At 45.7% G+C, this 21,579-nt stretch overlaps 1 protein-coding gene across 4 annotated transcripts in view; it reads right to left on the bottom strand.

The window, feature by feature from the left end:
- Positions 1-21,579, bottom strand: part of HDAC4 (histone deacetylase 4) — a 392,113-nt gene that overhangs the window by 137,791 nt on the left and 232,743 nt on the right. For all 4 annotated transcript variants that reach the window (XM_081338797.1, XM_081338799.1, XM_081338798.1 and 1 more), the window contains one exon: positions 783-1,034. In XM_081338797.1, the coding sequence (XP_081194923.1) occupies positions 783-1,034 (252 nt within the window). The remainder of the gene's footprint in view (positions 1-782; positions 1,035-21,579) is intronic.

Genomic DNA, 21,579 nt, shown 5'->3' with positions numbered 1-21,579 from the left:
AAATACATGTAGTCCTTGAGTTACAACCCAGTTGAGCCCAAAGGTTCTGGTACTCAGCAAGACAGTTAAGTGAGTTTTGCTCCATTTTATGATCTATCTTGTCACAATGCTACAGTTGTTAAATGAATCACTGCAGTTGTTAAGTTAGTAACATGGTTGTTAATGAATCTGGCTTCCCCATTAGTTTTGCTTATCAGTTGCAAAGGATGACCTCATGACCCCATCACAAATAAATGCAATTTATATTATTGCATTTTTCAATGAAAACTGAATTGTTATACTTCTCTGTACAGGGACAACTATCATGTATCCTTTTTGAAAGTAAAGGCAAACTTCTACTTCAGACATGAAGAAGAAAAATGAAACACTTGAATGGTAAACAAATGTGATCAACATTCTCACATTTATAATAGGAGCAGCAAAGTAAATACATCTCTTCTGAACTGAAATTATCAAGAGCTGGCATAACCTTACATTAGTCCTATCAGTTCTAAGGATTCTGTATCCTTGAATCCTAATTCTTGGCATTAAAATTTTATGTAGTTATGTTCTATAATTAACCCCCTTGATACTCAGGAATTTGAGACTTCTGTTCTATAGGTTTTTAAATAAAAGCAAATAGGTTGGGTTTGCACAGAATACAATGTCAGAATAAAACAGTCACATTCTGACTGTTGTGTCAACCCAGCTGTTCTTTCTATATAGAATGACTGAATAATAAATATACAACCCTCTGGAAACTATATACTAACTAATAAATGCTGTTATTTAATGTATTCTACCTGTCTGAAGAGCAGTTCTTGCTCTGCTTGCCTTTGTCCTGGTTCCAATTCTTGTTGTTCTCCATCTTCATCACTTTCAGCAGGTTCTTGCTTCACATGGACCATTTGGGCCAATCCTTGAATTTCCTTTTGTTTTGCTGTGCTGTCAATGTATTGGTCTTCCAAAAATGTCTGATGTTCTCTTAATTCTTCTTCAGTCTCTTCTGGATGGCTTTCATGCTGACGGGAAGCTTCATTTGATTTTGGCAACATCTGAATGAAGCTCAAGAGAGTCAGAACATAGCTCCATTGAAAAGACTATGAAAAACTATGAATGAATATAACATTTTAAATTTTATGGTTTGCTTGATTTAATTTTGGAAGTTTAAAATTTCTAAGCCATATACAAGATAGGTTATTTTTAAAGACAGAAGCATAGCTAATTATATTAATTTTGTATTAGATTAACAATGAGGCTGTATTTATGAAATAAAGCCAAATTAATAAATGCTTAGTAAAAATACTAAATATAAAAAACATTTGTTTAGTCATTATAATCTAAAATGTTTTTCACTTTTGACCATAACAAAAACTTAAAGAACATTGTAAGTCTCAAAATAATTTTCAGTAGCCTTCAGAACAAAACTCAAACCAACGCTTTTAGTTGGACTATATGCACCTAATCAACAACAAGCTGACTATTTAAGTTTGCTTCACACAAAGCTTACCCAGTTGGATTATAAATCTTTTATTTTTAAGGGGGATTGGAATGGTGTTTTGGATGTACAGATGGACAAGGCTGGAGCTTTTAAGCGCATTCCAAGTCATGCTAGACTGCCTAAATCTTTTTTTGAAATGAAGGATGACTTGGAATTGCGAGATATTTGGCGTGAGAGACACTTGCAGGAAAAGGATTACACTTTTTATTCTGATAGACATCAATCTTTTTCGAGGATTGATTTTATTTTGTTGACTAATGATTTTTTTTTGAGGACTAAAAAGGTGAAGATTTGCGCAAGAACTATCTCTGATCATAGTCCAGTTTGGTTAGAGATTGATAAGGAGAAAAGGGATAGGCGCTCGTGGCGCGTCAATGAGAATTTGTTTAGAAATCAGAGAAATGTGGAGGAATGCAAACAGCGGATGAAGGATTTTTTTGAAATTAATATGAACAAGGGTACCTCTATGGATATGGTCTGGGATGCTAGCAAGGCCTACATGAGAGGGGTGTTGATATATAATAACTATGAAAAACTATGGGGTAGAATTCAAAAAGAAATGGAGAGTTGGGGAAAATTGCAATTGTCTTTGTTGGGACGGATTGCAGCAGTGAAAATGAATGTCCTGCCTAAATTTTTATTTTTATTTCAAATGATACCGATTCTTAAGAAAGATTCTAATTTGGAGGAATGGCAGCGAGGTATCAATAAATTTGTGTGGGCAGGGAAAAAGCCACGAGTTAAACTTAAGATTATGCAGGATACTCGTGAGAGAGGTGGGCTTAAAATGCCCAATTTTAAATTATATTATGAAGCTGCTGCATTAGTAGGAATAAGTGATTGGATTAATTTAACACAAGAGAGATTATTAAATCTTGAGAGCCATGACTTGTTGTTTGGCTGGCATGCATATTTGTTGTATGATAAGAAGGTAGACAATGTGTTTAGAGTGCATATTTTAAGACAGGCATTGCTGAGAGTCTGGAAGAAGTATAGACATAAGTTAGATTGCAAGATACCACTATGGGCAATTCCAAAACACGCAATAGAAAATATACATGCTGGTTTCAAACATGATGTGACTACGTACAAGGAGATCCTAAGTTTGGAAAGAAATGTCTGGTGTTTGAAATCATATAGCCTCTTGCGAGAAGAGAAGGTTGTTCAAAACTGGTTTCAATATACTCAGTTACGGGCCAGGTGGAAAGAAGACCAGAAAAATGGTTTTACAATGACTGATGAAAATTTGATAAAGCAAATTAGAAATCAGGGACCCGCACATATTAAACGGATATATCTTGCGCTGATAGAGATTGATTCGGAAACAGAACTTGTTAAGGATTGTATGATAAAATGGGCCCAAAACATCCAGGAAGTTATCACAATGGACACGTGGGAAAAGATTTGGGTGAGGAACGTAAAATTCACACAAGCTCAAAATCTAAGAGAGAACTTTTACAAAATGTTTTATAGATGGCATCTAGATCCTAAAAAGCTTGCAAGTATGTATCCGAATTATCAGCCTAAATGTTGGAGGTGCGGTGATGAAGACGCAACATATTTTCACATATGGTGGACTTGTAAAAAGGTTAAGGCTTTTTGGATAAAAGTCTGGTGGAACATGCAGAAGATTTTTAAACAGAGGATAAAGTTTTGTCCGCAACTTTTCTTGTTGGGAATAATTACAGATGCCACAGTTGTGGACACTAAGTTGATGTTGAATTTTATTACGGCAGCAAGACTTTTGATAGGTCAGTATTGGAAGAAAGAGGAACTGCCGACTATAGAAGAGTGGACTTTAAAGGTTTCCGACCTGGCAGAAATGGCGAAGATTTCGGCCTATTTGAAAGATCACTCGCAAGAACGCTATATTATGGAATGGAGAAAATGGATTGAGTTTATCCAGAACAAGTATAGGGTTAAGAAATTTTATGTAGCATTTGAATGAGTCTTCTTTCTTTTTTTCTTTTTTTCTTTTAGTTTTTTTTATATATATTCAATATTACTAAGGTTTGTTTTATCCTATATAAGCTAGAGAGTGATGGATTTTAGAGTTTATAGTTGTTAGTATATGGTTGTTTATGATTGTTTTTTTTATATACCTTGTATTTAGCTCTGGGAAGTCGGGGGGGGGGAGGGGGGGAGGGGGGAGAGGTAGGGGGGAGGGAGAAGGGAGGGGGAGGGGGGGTTTTAAAGGAAAATTGTATGTTAAAACTTTTCAATTAAAAAAAAACCTCAAACCAAATCTATCTAAATATTTTCTTAGATTTGGGCAGTATCAATGTTTGTTACTTATTCACTTACTTAAAACATGCTACTTAAAAACCTTAAAAATCTCAAAGCAGGTGGGGTAGTCTCAAAGTTTGGGGAGAGAGTAATGAATAAATTATCTTAAGCAAAGGTTTATGATATCCTAAAATGCCCCTTTCCCTCTGTCTTAAGCATCAGGTCAGACAGAAAGAACTTTGCATAGAAGACTCATAATCTACTTTGAAAGATAAACATAGTATGGTCAAACAAACAAACCTAGTGGGTGTTCATGAAGTGGTACGGAATCTCAAGTTGCTTCATATTCAGGATATATCCAACTGCTAAGCTAAGCCAAGCCTAACCCTAACCCTAACCCCCTGTGGCAGGATGTGGGGGAAGTGACTGTGGGGAGAATGAGGTACCTCAGTGGGTCGGGGGAGGCCTTGGCTGGTCTGAAGCAGGTGGCCTGTTCCATCACTAGGCCCCCCCACCCTGAGATACCTCATGTGCGTTTAACAACCCACGCATTCGATTAGCCAATGCATGAGTGAAAGGAGGGAATGATGGCATTCAAGGTACGCCATTCACTCCTACAAATTCTCAAGTTATAAATGGAATGGGCAGGCTCCATTACATTCTTAACTCGACTCCCTGTATTTCAGTTGGGACAACAGATATGTAAAAAAAAAAGCCTAGGCAGGTTCCAATGAAAGGATAAAACAAATATTGGCATAATTTAACACCAGGCCCTGTTACTCATGTCACAGTGCCTTTGAAGCTAATAATAAATCAGCATTCTGAAGAGTTAACTCTCTTTGTAGCTGAACATACAGATCTTTCAACAGTGCTGGGAACCACATGGTTACAATACCATGATTCCATATTGCCTTTAAAAATCCTGAATGCCTTTCACACTGCAATCAACTTTCTGAAGCACCCCCTCCCCCTAGGCCTCTCCAAGGGTTCACAGAAAGATTCCCAATCTGCCAAGTAAATAAGCAGACTTTGCTGATATGTTTGGGGAGGAGGAAGCCTTGGCCCTCCCTCCACACAGAGACTGTGATTGTGCCATAGACCTGATGGCTCGAGAGCACAATTATGACACTTTAATAAAGAACTCCTTGCTGTTAAATCAGCATTCCAGAACTAGAGTCACTTCTTAGAAAGTGCATGTTTTCCTCTAGAGGTCAACACTGAAAGAATTTTTATACCCTGCAAAAACCAAGCCACTTTCACCCAATAAGTCAGATGGAGCCAATTCTTCTTATGTTTTGATTTTTACAATAAGTACGTCACAGGCTCCAAGAACTTAATGCCAGATGCATTCTCCCATAAACCAGAATATTCCCTTGTTCAACAGATTCTAGCACCAACAATTCTGCAATCTTCCAATTTCCAGCTTCACCAATCACCACCAGCCACTGAAAGTTTGGGAGCTGCCCAGCTATACCAGAACTTAATCACCAAGAGAAAGGATCAGCAACAATGAGATCATTTCTCACAGACCAGGATAGATGACCTCAAGGAGCCCCCAGCAGGCACTGTCACCCCTTTTGTGATGGAAGCAGGTGTCCTGAAACACAGAGGCAGAATAGAAGTTCCCCCCTCTGCCGGAAAGAGATACTGCAGCTTTGGCATGATAACCATATGGCAGGGCAGGGCGACATGTTCAAAACCCTGCAGAGAACCCTAAGAGACTTTTAGTAGCCTAGGATGACTGCAGACATCAGGGAATATGTGGCTTCTTGACACATGTGCAGGAGGGCCAAACCACTTGATCAGAAGCCTGCAGGACTTTTGCCCCCTCCCCCCTTAGAATATGGTCTCCCTGGATTTCATTACTAATTTACCCTCTGTCCAATGCTTCATTACCATATTAATAGTAGCAGATCTTTTCACCAATATGGCCCATTTCATACCCTGTAAGGGGGTGTCAAACTCAATTTTATTGAGGGTGCATCAGCATTATGGTTGCCCTCAAAGAACCAGTTGCATGTAAGATTATGACTCACAGAAGCCAGGTGGGTGTGGCCGGCCGGGCATGGCTGAGTGGGTGTGATGGATGGGCCTGGCTTGCTCAACACCGCTCACTGGGCACAGCTGACTTGAGCCAGGTGCTTTGGGATGGGACAAGTCACATGGACTAACTCGACATGGGGACAACCTGGTGCCCTACAAGCTCCTTGCTTCCCCAAAATGCTGGCAGCCAAGTGTATGCACATGGGCACATGCGTGCACACACACACGCACACACACACACACACACACAGAGAGAGAGAGAGAGAGAGAGAGAGAGAGAGGGAGAGAGAGAGAGAGAGAGAGAGTATTCCATGTTTGGGGACTTTTATCCACAGAGGAAGGAGGGCCTTCTCACCAAGCCCAGGAATGATTGGCAATTTGCTAGCTCAGATATGGATAAAAGTCTCCAAGCTTGAAATGGTGTGTGTGTGTGCTCGTGTGCACACAGCACGCCAAATGAGATGTTCTTCTCCCAATCCTAGACATTGTTGGCATTTCCCCATCTAGTGCTCCCTCCCGGCAAAGCAGGAGATGGAGGACAACACTGCTGTGTGTGGAGGTGTGGAGGAAAAAGTTTGTAGGAAAGAGTTTCCTCTGAGTCCATCTTCTGTCTTGACAGGTGTCTGGAGAGCAAGAGGAGGAGGCAAGAGATCAGCGCTCCTGTTTGCATGAGGGATGCTGGCCCTTCTCGGAAGGGAATCCCCGTTTCCAATCATACGTGCTAAGGATGCTGGCTTCTTGGAGCAGCCTTTCCTCACACAGTTCCCCGCCACCTCCTCCTCTTCTTCAGAGATCTTTCAAGGCAGAAGTTGGACTTGGAGGAAACTGCTTCCTGCAAATTTTTGCCACATCAGCATTATGGTTGTCCTTAAAGGGCGACTTGTATGTAAGACTATTGTATCATGTTTTATGTCTAAGATGTGGGCCAAACAGGATTAAAACTTCAAATATGAACAAATAAATTATTTATTTCAAATAAATCTGCAAAATTTTTTTTTAAAAAAAGCTTTTTAGTTCTCTCTCTCATGCCGTTTTGCCCGAGCTAGATGTTTGGCATCTTTTTTTGGCTACAAGTTCATCTGTGTGTAAGGACCTGCCTCAGATAAACCGCCCAAGAAAGCAGAACTTTTGAAACTTGCATGGTTTTAACAGGAAGTTTTATTGGAAGGTATTGACAGCAGGAAAGGAAGGCAGGATCTGAGGATTTCCCATGCGAAACGGTAATTAAAAGAAACCATTCAAACCCTACCCCAACTGTCCATCTGACCGTTTCAAACAGAGCCAATCCATAGGTGTCAAATTGTTGTGGGAAAGAACCAATAATGCGCTGCTCTCAAGGTTGTCAGGTCTCTATGCAGCTTCTTCCCTCCGCCTGGAGATAAGGCAGATGGCCGGAGGCATATTCCATTCGCACCCCAAGAAGATACTTCAAAGAGGAAGGAACAAAGCAAAGGAAATGCACTGCAGAATTTCCATAGGTCCCCCTCCCCCCATCAGAATGGCAAAACTTTAAAATAAGAAGAAAGAAAAGAGAGGAATTAGGGGTTCTAACATGCCGCCCCCCCTTAAAAAAATGAAAAATCTACCTGGCGAAAGACTAATAACAGGGAGATAAATGGAAACACAACGGTTAGTCAGGTTTGTCAGGGTAGTGAGCGTGGAACCTTTTAAGTAACCTAGGGGCTCTCACATGTGTTTTTATGTACTCACTCATTCTGGAAGGCCTTTCCATGCCATTAGATATTGGGTTGACCCATGGTTTTTCCTGCAGTCTAAAATCTCTTTAAATTTCAAAGTGTTGCTCTTCTTCCACCATAATAGGCTGTGGTGGTGGAAGCGCTGCTGGCCTTAAGGGCAAGCTCAACTCCGGCTTTAGTAAACTACAGTAAACACTGGATGAATCTGTCTTAATGTTCTGGAGAGTTCTAACTCTACTGTGACTGGGTTAATGATGCGTTTGATGGGGAAAGGTCCCACAAACTTTGGCCCTAATTTCTTTGAGGGTTGTAAAGATTTCAAAACCCTGGTGGAGAGATATACCCTATCCCCCACCCTGAAAGGTTTTGGCTCCACCTGTTTCTTGTTTGCCTGCAGTTTGTAAGCTTCTCTAGCGTCATCTAATGCACTTCTAACCACTGACCATGTATTTTGTAATTGTGTGATCCACTCCTTCAGGGAAGGGATGGTGGGTTTGTTGGCTGGCAATTCAGGCATCAGGTTGAAACTCTCTCCTGTAGTGACCTGGAATGAGGTGTAGCCAGTGTTAAGAGTGCACTGCATTGTTGTAACCCACCTCAGTGAAAGGTAGTAAGTCAGTCCAGTTATCTTGTTGGCAGTTTATAAAGCATCTCAGGTACTGTTCTAGTATTGAGCTTGCAGATGATGACTAGATGAAAGGTCCTGGTCAGTACCTAGCAGACCCAGTAAAGCTTTTCAGAACTCTGAGGTGAATTGGACCCCGCTATCTGATATTATGTGCTGTGGGGCTCCATGCAGCCAATAGAAGTGTTGCACGAACAGCTTAGCCAAGTCTTTAGCAGTTGGAATTTTTTTGCACGGTATAAAGTGGGCCTGCTTGGAGAACAAATCTTGTCACTACCCAAATGACAGTATTTCCAGCGCTCTCTGGTAGCTCTATGATAAAGTCCACAAAAATTTCCCTTCAGGGTGTTGAAGGGCTTGCTACTGCATGTAAAAGGCCATGTGTTTTCCCTTGCTTTGCTGCTACACAAATGGGGCAACTAGCCACATAGCTTTCAATGTCCTTTTTTAGGGATGGCCACCAGAATTGCTTTTTTAGCAAGTGGAGGGACGTCACACGATGTATCAGAGTTTTTTCTCCATTGCTGGCAATGGGGTGAGTGCAGTTTCCTGTTGTTGTGTCCGGCCCATGGGCCGGCAATTTGACACTCTCGCTATTGTAAGTACATATAATTTTCTCCCTATCCACGGCAGTCCATTATTCACTGAACAGAGATATTTGTGGCTAACAACCACTCTTCCTTATCCAGTGCTTGTCTGAATTCCATGCCTGTTCTGCTGTCCAGGGCAGGCAGACTCTTTGCTTGTGCTCTCGTGGTGACGGGAACAGCTAGTTTCATGGGTAACAGTGGTTTGACCACTTTGGTGTTTGCGCTGTTGTATTGTGGCATTCTTGACAGGGCATCTCCTAAGACTTCCCCCCACCCAGGCAAATACCAGCTGGTAAAATTGAATGTTGTTACTATTGAGCTTGTTTGAGGGACAACTTCCTTGGGGTTTTTAATGCTTCAAGATTTTTGTGATCAGTCCATACCCGAAAAGGGAATTTGTTCCCTTCCAGGAAGTATCTCCATGTGAGGAAGGCCCAGCCCATGGTATATGCTTCCTTCTCCCACACTACCCATCTTTGTTCAGTCTGTCAGTTTCTTCGAGGTGTACATGCAAGGTTGCAACTGGCCTTCCTAGTTTTCCTGGGATAACACCGCTCCCTCCTCTATGTCTCTGGCATCAGCCTGAATGACAAATGGTTGCTTTGGATCTGACTGTTTAAGCACTGGCTTGGCATAGAAAAGCCTTTTTAATTTTTCAAATGCCAGCTGGGATTCCATAGTCCATTTCAACGGCTGTCTGAATTTCGGCTTGTCCTCCCCCTTCGTTTTTAACAAGTTGGTAATGGGGATTGCAATTTGCGCAAAGGAGGGGATGAAGTGCCGATAGAAATTAGTGAACCCAGGAAGTTTTGCAATTGCCTCCTGGTGCATGGCGGTGCCCACTCCAGTACAATTCACACTTTCTCTGAATCCATTTCCCTTATGGGAAATACATTAGCCCAAATAGTCAATATTTTCTGTATGGAACCCGCATTTTGAAAGTTTGGCATAAAGCTGGGCTGCGCAGAACTTATTCAGAACTGCTCTGACTAATTTGACATGTTCCTCTTTCCTTTCGGTAGAGATTAGGATGTCACCAAGTACACCAAAAACTCCTTGTACAGGTGCTCATGGAGGACCTCATTAATCAGCTGCATAAAAACAGCGGGCACCTCTTGCAGCCTAAAGGGGAGCACTTTGAATTGGAAACATCCTAGGGAAAAATTAAATGCAGTTTTCCATTCATCCCTGTTCTTGATTCTAACCCGGCAGTATGCTTCTCACAAGTCCAGTTTAGAGAAAATCCTTCCCTTTGAGAGGTAGGCTAGCACATCCTTCATGAGTGGTAAGGGGTAGATATTGTTCACACATATTGTGTTCTATAATCCATGCAGAGGATTAAATAGACCTGCTGTTCATTTCGTGGAACAGCACTGGGGTAGCCATCTTTGGTCTGAATAAAGCCTCACACCAAATTTTTATCTATGATCTTTTGCAGTTCCTCTAACTCTCGGGGGGTCATCGAGTAGAGTTTGGGCTTGGGCAGCTTAAACCCCAGGATGATCTCAATGGCACAGTCTGTGGAATGATGAGGGGGCAACCCATAGAACCACTCTTCACTAAACACTTCAGCTAAGTTCTGGTATTCTTTGGGCACACCTTCTGATCCCTGATTGTTAACGGCTGCCGCTATTTTGGATTTTTTTTCCCTCTGGCACTGCAGTGCCCACCTTGCACATGGGGCTTCCCTTTTGGGAACCTCAGTTCTCCTGTCCTCCAATTCACCCGCAGGTTCCATTTTCTTAACCATGCCATTCCTATGATCAGAGGCCACTCCATGCCAGAGGCCACTATAAAAGTCTCAGTGTGGTCCCCCATGGTAAGTTCTACTGGCTGCGTGGGAAGGGTACCTGGGACACCCCCTGCAATGGACCCATCTAGCTGGCCAAACAAAATAGGGTTCTTCAGTCTTCTCATGGGAATTCCCAAGTTCCCCACTAAGGTTGGACTTATCAAGCATCTGGTGCAGCTCTAGTCCAATAAAGCCTTCAGGGCTATCTTCTCCTCCATCCCTGGACATAGCAGTTCTATGGGCCTAGTGAGGGGTGCGATGGGTCCACTTACCAGGGGCTCATCATCGGAGTCAATGTCACACATCTCTGGCAGGGTTGGAGTTTCCCCTTCCCAAATTTTTAGAGTTGGAACTCGAGAGCCTTGGTGCTTTTCATCGCAGTGTTCCTGGAACACTGGGGGAGGGGTGTTTCCGCGTTTCCCCCCTACAGGCCAGTCTGGTTTTCTGACCAGAGTGTTTGAAAGGCATTCCACCAGCTTGATGGCCTTCTTTACCATACTTGAAGCAGGCAGTCGAACATGGCATAATAGCTGGTTTTTACATCGCCTCTCTTTTCTTCTCCTGCAGGGAGCATCTCCATGCCTGACCCAAACAATGCTGATTTCGGGCTTGGTCAATCTCTGCCTCCTTGGCCAGGATGCACCAGTCGTGGAGGTGGGCAGGGGCTCCTCGGGAAATACAAGAGATCATGGTAGAGATCATTGTTCATACTTCTTTGAAACAGCTCATCAAAATTTCCTCTGGCCAGTTGAGATGGCAAGTCAGGTCTCAGAATTCTTCAGTGTACTCTGCCAGTGGGCGTCGGTCCTGCCTCACCATTTTGTTGTGGTCCCTAGCCTTCCAATTACAGCCTTGTGGCTTCTGTGGCACTGGTGGAAGTGCTAGGGTTGGCGGGTTCACTCTCCCCCTTTCCTCTTACTCCACCAGCCTTCTTTCGACCGAGCCCTGGCAGGGGTCCGCTTCTTCCACCTTGAGGTTTTTGAAAGCTTCCACCATCAGATTTATGGCTAGTTTCAGAAAATGGTCGGACCAGGTCGGTCTCTCTTCTTCCTCACTGAGGTTGAAAACTATTCCATCTCCCACTTCCATCCCCGCTAGTGACTGCCATGGTGGAGGGTCACTTTATTAGATGTTCCTTCCCAGTCCTCTTTCTTCCCCATGATGATCAACCATCTTGACTTTGTAATGATCTGCCTCAGTTAAACCTCCCAAGAAAGCGGGACTTTTGAAACTTGCATGGTTTCAATAGGAACTTTCATTGGAAGGTATTGACAGCAGGAAAGGAAGGCAAGATCTGAGGATCTCCCACATGAAACAGTAGATTAAAAGAAACCATTCAAACCCTACCCAACTGTCCAGTCGGCTGGTTCAAACAGAGCCAATCCATAGATGTCAAACTGTTGTGGAAAAGAACAGATAAGGTGCTGCTCTCAAGGTTGTCAGGTCTCTCCGCAGCTTATTCCCTCCACCTGGAGATAAGGCAGATGGCCGGAGGCATATTTCATTCTCACCCCAAGAAGATACTTTAGAGGAAGGAACAAAGCAAAGGAAATACACTGCAGAATACCCATAGGTCCCCCTCCCCTCATTCAGAATGGCAGAACCCGAAAATGAGGAGAAAGAATAGAAAAGAAATGAGGTTAGGGGTTAAGTTTTCAGCTGTGTTTTATATATTTATTAAATTATATTTATTAAATTATTATATTATATTTATTAAATTTTTATACCACCCTTCTCCCGAAGGACTCAGGGCGGTGTACAGGGCAATAAATATCAAAATACAATAGTTAAAAACCATGTTAAAACCCAAACCCCGAACCCATCAGACCAGGCCGGCTTGTTCAAATAAATAGGTTTTTAGATCCCGTCGGAAGGAGCGAAGGTCGGGGGCCATCCGGAGCTCAACCGGTAAGCGGTTCCATAGGTCTGGCGTGCCCACAGAGAACGCCCTCCCCCTGGGGGCCACCAGTCAACATTCTCTGATTGGTGGCACCCTGAGGAGGCCCTCTCTGTGGGAGCGCACTGGACGGAGGGAGGTTGATGCCGGCAGCAGGTGTTACCATAGGTAATCCGGACCCATGCCATGTAGGGCTTTATAGGTCATCACCAGCACCTTGAATCTCACCCGGAGGGCAACTGGAAGCCAATGCAGCTCGCGGAGCAGAGATGTAACATGGGAGTATCGGGAGACCCCCAACACAACTCGTGCGGCTGCATTCTGCACCAGTTGAAGCCTCCGAGTGGTCCTCAAGGGCAGCCCCATGTAGAGAGCATTGCAGTAGTCCAAATGAGAGGTCACGAGCACATGAGTGACTGTACGCAAGGCATCCCGGTCCAGAGAGGGCCGCAAATGGCGCACCAGGCGAACCTGGGCGAAGGCCCCCCTAGTCACAGCTCCTATATGATCTTCTAAGGAGAGCTGTGAATCTAGGAGGACCCCCAAGTTGTGAGCCCTATCTACGGGGGGTAATAACTCAGCCCCCATAGTAAGAGATGGAATAATCTGAATTTCCCGAGATGCTGGCACGCACAGCCACTCAGTCTTGTCAGGGTTGAGCCGAAGCCTGTTCCTCCCCATCCAGACCCGGACCGCCTCCAGGCAACGGGACATCACGTCGAGGGCATCACTGGGGTGGTTTGGGGTTGAAATGAAAAGCTGGGTATCATCAGCATACTGATGATACCCAACTCCAAAACCACGAATGATCTCACCCAGAGGCTTCATATAGATGTTGAACAGGAGAGGCGAGAGGACCGATCCCTGAGGAACTCCACAAACGAGAGGCCTCAAGGTCGACCTCTGCCCCCCTGCCAACACCGACTGCGAACATCCCAGAAGGTAGGAGGAGAACCACTGAAAAACTGTGCCTCCCACTCCCAACCCCCTGAGACGCCGCAGCAACATACCATGGTCGATGGTATCAAAAGCCGCTGAGAGGTCTAATAGGACTAGGACAGAGGAACAACCCGTCCCGAGCCCACCAGAGATCATTCACCAGTGCGACCAATGCCGTCTCCGTGCTGTACCCGGGCCTGAAACCCGATTGGTACGGGTCCAGATAATCAGCTTCCTCCAAGAACAAAGGGAGCTGATGCGCCACCATGCTCTCAACAACCTTGATCCTGTCCACGTCTTCAGGAGTCACAGGATCGAACTCCTCCCAGATAACATCGTCAAGATTGCCCATGTCCTCATCGTCAGACTCTGCCCAGTCGAAGTCCAAACCGGTCCGGATCCGAGCGATTTTGTCCGACAGATGTTGACTAAACTCCTCGGCACGACCCTGCAAGGGCTCCTCCCTCACATCCTGATTAAGGAGGGAGCGGGTCACCCTAAACAGGGTGGCCGGGTGATTATCTGCAGATGCGATGAGGGTAGCAAAGTGGTTAGATCTTGCCGTCCTCATCGCCGCGAGATAAGATCTCGTAAAAGACCTTTGTCGCAACCGGTCGGATTCAGATCGGCTGGATCTCCAACAGCTCTCTAGGCCCCGTCTCCGACGCTTCATCTCCTGCAGCTCCATAGAAAACCATGGAGCCCATTGGGATCTGCACCGGGTCAAGGGCCGCATGGGTACAACTCAGTCAAGTGCCTCCGTGGCTGCCTTTTCCCAGGCTTCCACTAGGGCATCGACCGAGTTGTGAGCAAAGGAGGCAGGTGGGGACCCAAGTACCGCCTGGAACCACTCAGGGTCCATTAAGAACCTAGGGCGGAACCATCTCGTTGGTTCAACAACCCCACGACGGGGGGTGGCAAAACGGAAGACCAACCACAGGAGATGATGATCGGTCCATGACAGGGGCATAACAATTGGAGAACCCCCACCCAGATCATCTAACCACTGTCCAGATAGAAAAACCAAATTGAGCGTGTGACCCCCGCCATGAGTTGGACCCTGAATAACTTTCATCAGGTCCATGGCCGTCATGGAAGCCATGAACTCTCTAGCTAACTCAGACGATCCCCCCAGGGATGGTAGATTGAAGTCACCCAAAACCATAAGTTTGGGGAACTCAATCACCAACCCTGAGAGGATGTCGAGAAGCTCAGGCAGGGCTGCTGCTGCGCAACTAGGCAAAAAGTACACCAGCAGCAAGCCCAACTGAGCTCTAGGGCCACATCTCAGGAGGAGGGACTCACACCCAACTATTTGGACAACGGTGGCATCCCGCGGACATAAGGTCTCCCTCACGACTACCGCCACTCCTCCGCCCCTACCTTGAGCCCGAGGCTGGTGTAGCACCCGGAAACCCGATGGGCAAAGATCAACCAGAGGGACACCGCCCTCTAGGCCCAACCAGGTCTTCGTAATGCAAGCCAGGTCCGCATGCTCTTCCTCAACCAAATCACATATGAGAGGAGCCTTATTAACTACGGACCTAGCATTAAAATACACGAGCCTGAGCTCAGGTGGCTGCTCATCCTCGCTCCCGGAACCACGGGCCGAAACCAGAGGGTCGGAGCGCATCACCGCTTGGAGACAGCGAGGACGCACTCCCAGATATTGATGCAGCCCTCTGTTCGCACGCCTGCTGCCATTCCCTACCGCCGTGGGAATAGGTAATCCCACACCCCGCTCCGGGGCCCCGGAGGCACCCAACCCAAGCCTCATCACGGCGTGATCAATCCTGGGCCTGGTCTGAGTAACAGTTGGTGGAACCCCCCCCAGTTTCCAACTGAACCTGAGAACCCTCCCCCCTCCCTAACCCCACAAAAAAATTAGCTAAAAAGCGCACCAGGGGCCTCTTATTAAATTTATGACAGAGGCTCCTGTCCCTGCCCAACCATCTCTCAGGGTCCCAATAATTGGGCCCGTCATCAAGAGGAGAGGTAGAAACAAAGGCGGGTCGCGCCCAGGAAGGGGGGGGCACCCCTGAGCGCAAATAAATCTGTGCTTGAATAAAGCAGATGAACCATTATCCGGGTATGTCCAGCCAGGCAGTCCCATAATCAGTCAGGAGGATGTAAAATAGAAGGTCAGCAATGTCCAGTCCACCAGCTCCCTGCCACTTGAGCTGGGTACCTTCTAGGTAACTTCCGAAACAGATCGGGCACCTCCCTCTCACAGAGGGCCCAGACCTATCCGGGAGCGGACAGGATACCAACCCGGGTGAGGCATACCTCCCTAGATCTCTCACCTCTAGGGAGGTAGCAGATGGTATAAGTTGGTATAATTGATGGTATATCTGAGTCACCCTCTCACAGCGGCTCAACTCCGGGACCTTCTGAGTCCAGTGGGTTCGTGGGGGAAAAGAGGAGTTTGAGCAGCGATTGCCAGGCATAACAACCTGAAGATAACAGATGTTCCAGTTGCAGAGGTTCTTCTCAAAAGCGAGGAAGGCTGAACAACAGATGGAACCAAAACAGGCAGCTCAAGTCGAAATGGCCACAGAACACGGGCGACACGAGCTGACCTGTGCCGTCCGACCAGCAGCATGCAGCGCCAACAGTCCAACGCCCAGCCGTAGGTCCCCCCACCAAAAACAGGCGCGAAACAGCCTCCAGATAGCCACCAAACAGCCACAAAGCTCCCACTCGACTCTCTGCCCGCCGCTCCACAGCAACGCGAATTCATCCTCCATTTCACGGGCTTCCGGCGTTCCGGAGGCCACTCTAGGCCACGGCTCTATCGGCTCCGAAGATCAGCTGCTCAGAGCCCTCCAAGCCACGGCGCCTCCCAACTCCACAGAGGGCCTCTGAAAAACGCCGGAGCTCACAGATACAATTCAAAACGGAGGGCTGCATCACCAACGAAGGTGCTGACCATCTCTCTTCTTAGATCTTTCGTCTCACCAGACCCCAAAATAGAGGAGAAAGCACCTCTGCAGACCCGTCGGACTCAGAAAAACTCCAAGGACGCCGAAATAGCTGGAGCTCTCCGCGGAGCTCAGCCAAGCACATCCGCCATCTTGGGCATGCACAAGTTTTGAGCTGTGGAAACTCTCAGGATAGAGTGCAGGTGTGTATCAGTGAGAAGACATCTGTGTATGCTTTTACTCACCCTCATCACAGAGAAAAGTTGCTCACACAGGTATGTACTCTCAAACATACAGAGCATTCGAGCAGCTTGCAGGCGGAGTTGAGGCATTGTTTCAGGGATGAACCTGGTGAATTGTACGGGCTACAAAATCATACTTTGCCTTAAGTGTGCTGTTACACTAGAGTTCTATCAGTTCATCTGGATGTTTACAGCTGCTTTCTCCATGTCGACTGAAAATGGATTACTGACTAGTCCAAAACTGAATTTCTGTGTTTCAAAATCAACAAAGCGATGTGTAAACTTTATCTGAAGTGTACGCAGTTTATCAGGAAAATGAGCATCTGAGAACACAGTGGTGGAGACTTGGTTTTTGATTGTTTGGCAACAGGGAAAGTGACTCAAGCTTCCTTGCTGTATCTGAGTCTCCCACAATCGCAGCTTTATTTGAAAGGCTTTCACTGCATCATACATGTCTGTGATCACATGGTCCCATCACTGTCTCCAGAGCAGGGAGCAGCTGAGACTTTTTCTCTAGTCCAGTGGTGAGTGCCAAGACCTCGACTACCAGAAGGATCCTCACTGTCCCTCTCAGGCCACTTGAAGGACCCATGGATGGCGGCACAGCTGCCCCAAACCCTGGGCAGTAGAGGGCAAGCACCTAGTCTGGCCCTTGAGCTCCCAGGGCACCACGACAGCATAGTCAAGTTCAGCCTAGTCCCACTTCCCCGAAGGAAAAGTAGCAGCTGCTCCTGAACTGAGGAACTTTGATCATTTTATAACACTACTCTGTCGTCAGTTTGAGGACCCTCTCACTCATCAAAAAGCCAGAGACTGCATTAAAATTGTGAGGCAAGGGTGGCAAGCCATGGCAGAGTACACCAAAGAATTTCATGACCTGGCATGCTGACTCAACTGGACAGAAGACATCCTTGTCAGCTGTTTTAAAGATGGGCTGAAAGATGACCTATACAATGCTTGTGTGGCCAAAGGGGCCCAGCAACTCTGCATTAACTGGTGCGTGCTTGCTGAGGAAGTGGAGATCGATCCAAGTCCGAAACAAATAACATGCAGCAGGATCCTGGAAGAAATCCCCTCTGGAGAACACAGAAACAGCTAAACTCCAACTTTTGCAAGCCCGATCTACCGTATGCTTCAAATGTGGCCAAGAGGAGCATCAAGCCACTGAATGCAAAGCTGGCCACCCAGCAAAGACCAGCCCAAACCCCATGGGGAAGCCCACTAAAGTGCCACCAAAGGCTAAAAAGATGGCACTGAAAGGAGTGAAGGTCATGGAGTTCACCCCTTCACCCAAAAAAGCCAAGGGAACTCCGACCCCCAGATGATAGCCAAAGGTTAACGGACAATGACTCCAACAATGACTCCCTGATAAGTGACCTGATCATGCCAGAGACTGTCGCTATAGAACTGAGATTCCCTGGGTCTGGGTTGAATGCTAGCCTCAGAGCTCTATTAGATTCGAGCTGCACCAGATGCTTAGTAAATCCAGCACTGGTCAGGAACCAGTGAGGCCCCTCCTCAAGAAACCTGTCCTGGATCCAGCTGTTTTGAACAACTATCGTCCTGTCTCCAACCTTTGCTTTGTAGTGAAGGTTGTTGAGAGCGTGGTGGCACATCAGCTCCCTCTGTTCCAGGAGGAAACTGATTTATCTGGACCCGTACCAATTGGGTTTCAGGCCCAGGTACAGCACAGAGACGGCATTGGTCGTGCTGGTGAATGATCTCTGGCGGGCTCGGGACAGGGGTTGTTCCTCTGTCCTAGTCCTATTAGACCTCTCAGCAGCTTTCAATACCATCGACCATAGTATCTTGCTGCGGAGTCTCAGGGGGTTGGGAGTGGGGGGCACTCTTCTACAGTGGTTCTCCTCCTACCTCCTGGGCCGCTCGCAGTCGGTGTTGGAGGGAGGGCAGAGGTCGGCCCCGAGGCCTCTCGTTTGTGGAGTTCCTCAGGGGTCGGTCCTCTCTCCCCTCCTGTTCAACATCTATATGAAGCTGCTGGGTGAGATCATCCGTGGTTTTGGGGTGGGGTATCATCAGTATGCTTATGATACCCAGCTTTTTCTCTCCACCCCAAACCAACCCAGTGATGCCCTCGATGTGATGTCCCGTTGCCTGGAGGGGGTCCAGGTCTGGATGGGGAGAAACAGGCTTCGACTTAACCCCGCCAAGACTGAGTGGCTGTGCATACCGGCATCTCAGATTGACCATTCTATTCCATCGTTAATTATGGGGGGGCGAGGTGTTACCCCCCCCCCGTAGATAGGGCCCGCAACTTGGGTGTCCTCCTAGACTCACGGCTCAGTTTGGAAGATCATATAGGAGCCGTGGCCAGGGGGGCTTTTGCCCAGGTTCGCCTGGTGTGCCAGTTGCGGCCCTCCCTGGACTGAGATGCCCTATGTGACCTCCCAGATGCGCTTGTGACCTCCCAGATAGACTACTGCAACGATCTCTACATGGGGCTGCCCTTGAGGACCACTCGGAGGCTTCAGCTGGTGCAGAATGTGGCCGCGCGAGTTGTGATGGGGGTTTCTCGATACTCCCGTGTAACACCTCTTCTCCGCGAGCTGCATTGGCTTTCGGTTGCCCTCCGGGTGAGATTCAAGGTGCTGGTGCTGACCTATAAAGCCCTAAATGGCATGGGTCTGGACTATCTTCGGGAGCTCCTGCAATTTCCCATCGTCCCGTGCGCTCCCACAGGGAGGGTCTCCTCAGTGTGCCGCCGGTCAGGGAGTGCCGACTGGCAGCCCCCAGGGGGAGAGCATTCTCGGTGGGCGCGCCTGCCCTTTGGAATCAGCTGCCAGTGGAACTCCGAATGGCCCCCGACCTTCGCTTGTTTTGCCGGGACCTAAAGACTTGGCTATTAGAGCTTGCCGGCCTGAACTGAGGATTTTTAAAGTTTTTAAGGTTTTATTTTTTATTTTTTGGGGCTATGTAATTTAATTTTTATTTTAACTTGTATATATTGTATTGTTTTAATCTGCCCTGTAAACCTCCCTGAGTCCCTCTGGAAAAGGGCGGTATATAAATCGAAATAAATAAACAAATAAAAATAAATAAACCTGTAGATTTGACTAAGATGGCTAAAAGTCCTGGTGGTGTTTTGTCAACTGGATGGTTTGGTTGCAGGAGGTATCCCAGCCACTTTTGCCATCAAACCCATAGGAATGGAAATGGCAGTGCATTCAGAAGTTATGAGCTTCATAGTACCTGGGATGGACAGACCCCTAGTTTTAGGACTAGCCTGGCTGAAAAGGTGGAACCCTTATGTGAACTGGAGGAGAGACAACCAGAGTTCTTCCACTGAATATAGGGCCACTGAATATAGTTTCAGTTTCAGCAATTTTGTGCTAGGCAGGATTTCTATAGCATAGTCAGTAGGTCTATGAGGGGAGAGCTAATCTGAGCCCCTTTCACTAAATACTTCTTGGAGATCTTGATACTCTCTGAGGGGTGACAGGGAGATTCTTCCCTTGCATGTTGGCCCGTAATTTATGCTTTGGGATAACCTTACTAGGTTTCTGTCAGGTTTGGGAGGAGCAGCTTATTTTATTTAGTTAGGATGGATTTTTATAAATTTGATATATGTATTGAAAGAAAGCATTAAGGTAACTTCAAATGTAAAAATGAGTTTGTAAATGCATGTCCTTTTTTATGTGATTCTGTGAAAGCTCTAATGTAGTGTTGTGTTTGGATTCTGGGTTTACAATGAAGAGGTTTTTTTCGCCCTTTCCTTTCTATATAATACTTGAGTATTGTTTAAAGTTAATAAAATATGCAAACTAGAAAAAATGTTTTCTCCCTTTAGGGTTTAAAAAAAACACCCTGAAGTTATATAAAAGATTTTCTTAATATGAATTATGATAAAGATTAATAAGTCAATAGAGGTATATATTATTTCCCACAGCAGAGAAGCAGAGATGGTCAAACTGATTCTTTTAACCAAAGAAGAGAATACAGTGAGGGGAAAAAGTATTTGATTCCCTGCTGATTTTGTATGTTTGCCCACTGACAAAGAAATGATCCGTCTATAATTTTAATGGTAGCACAGTGAAAGATAACATTACAATCACACCTTTTTACTTTTGCACAACAGTATGTACAAACTATTTCTAAAACAATAATCCTATCTAATTAGCAAAAACAAAATCAAGATTTCATTTTTTTTTTCATTGCAAGCACAAAATCTGGAAGCAATTTCAAAATAGAAACAAGGTTGACTATACAATGAGGGGGAAAATTATTTGATCCTCTGCTGATTTTGTATGTTTGCCCACTGACAAAGAAATGATCAGTCTATAATGTTAATGGTAGGTTTATTTTAACAGTGAGAAACAGAATAGCAACAAAAAAATCCAGAAAAATGCATTTCAAAAAAGTTACAAATTGATATGCACTTTAATAAGTGAAATAAGTATTTGACCCCTTTGCAAAACATGACTTAGTACTTGGTGGCAAAACCCTTGTTGGCAATCACAGAGGTCAGACATTTCTTATAGTTGGCCACCATGTTTGCACACATTCAGGAGGGACTTTGTCCCACTCTTTGCAGATCCTCTCCAAGTCATTAAAGTTTCAAGGCTGACATTTGGCAGCTCAAACCTTCAGTTCCCTCCACAGATTTTCTATGGGATTAATGTTAGGTGATTAGTGCCAGCCATTGGCAGTTTCCCAAAAGGGTCATCAGATGGAGGCAAAGAGGCTTCTTTGCTTCCACTGATGAGCCAAGGGTCTCGGACCCACAGCCCCATTGGTGAGAGAGTTTTATGGTCAGGGAGGGGCCAAGACCCCCCATAAATACCTCTGCACGAGGGGCTGCTCTTTGTTCTAGTTTTCTAGCTTCTTTGTTCCAGTTCTATCTCTACTCCTAACCTCTATTTTAGTCATGTAATACTAGCTTATTTCCTTTTATTTTATTTCTCTCTCACATGCAGGCATGAATGCTTTCATGCCAAGTATTTCTTTCTCTTTGATCTATCATGAATAAAGCTAACATGATTGCATCTCTGCGTGATGCCTTTGCTTGGAAGCACCTTTAACGATTCATTGTGAGAACACCTCACAAGTTGGTAGCCAGAGGATGGTTTAAAGGAAAGCTTCCAAGCTTGCAGAAGATTTGAAACTGAAATG

The sequence above is a fragment of the Vipera berus genome, assembly GCF_964194415.1.
Source record: "Vipera berus genome assembly, chromosome: 1".
Taxonomy (NCBI): Eukaryota; Metazoa; Chordata; class Lepidosauria; order Squamata; family Viperidae; genus Vipera; species Vipera berus.
This window is presented reverse-complemented; position numbering and strand designations above follow the sequence as displayed.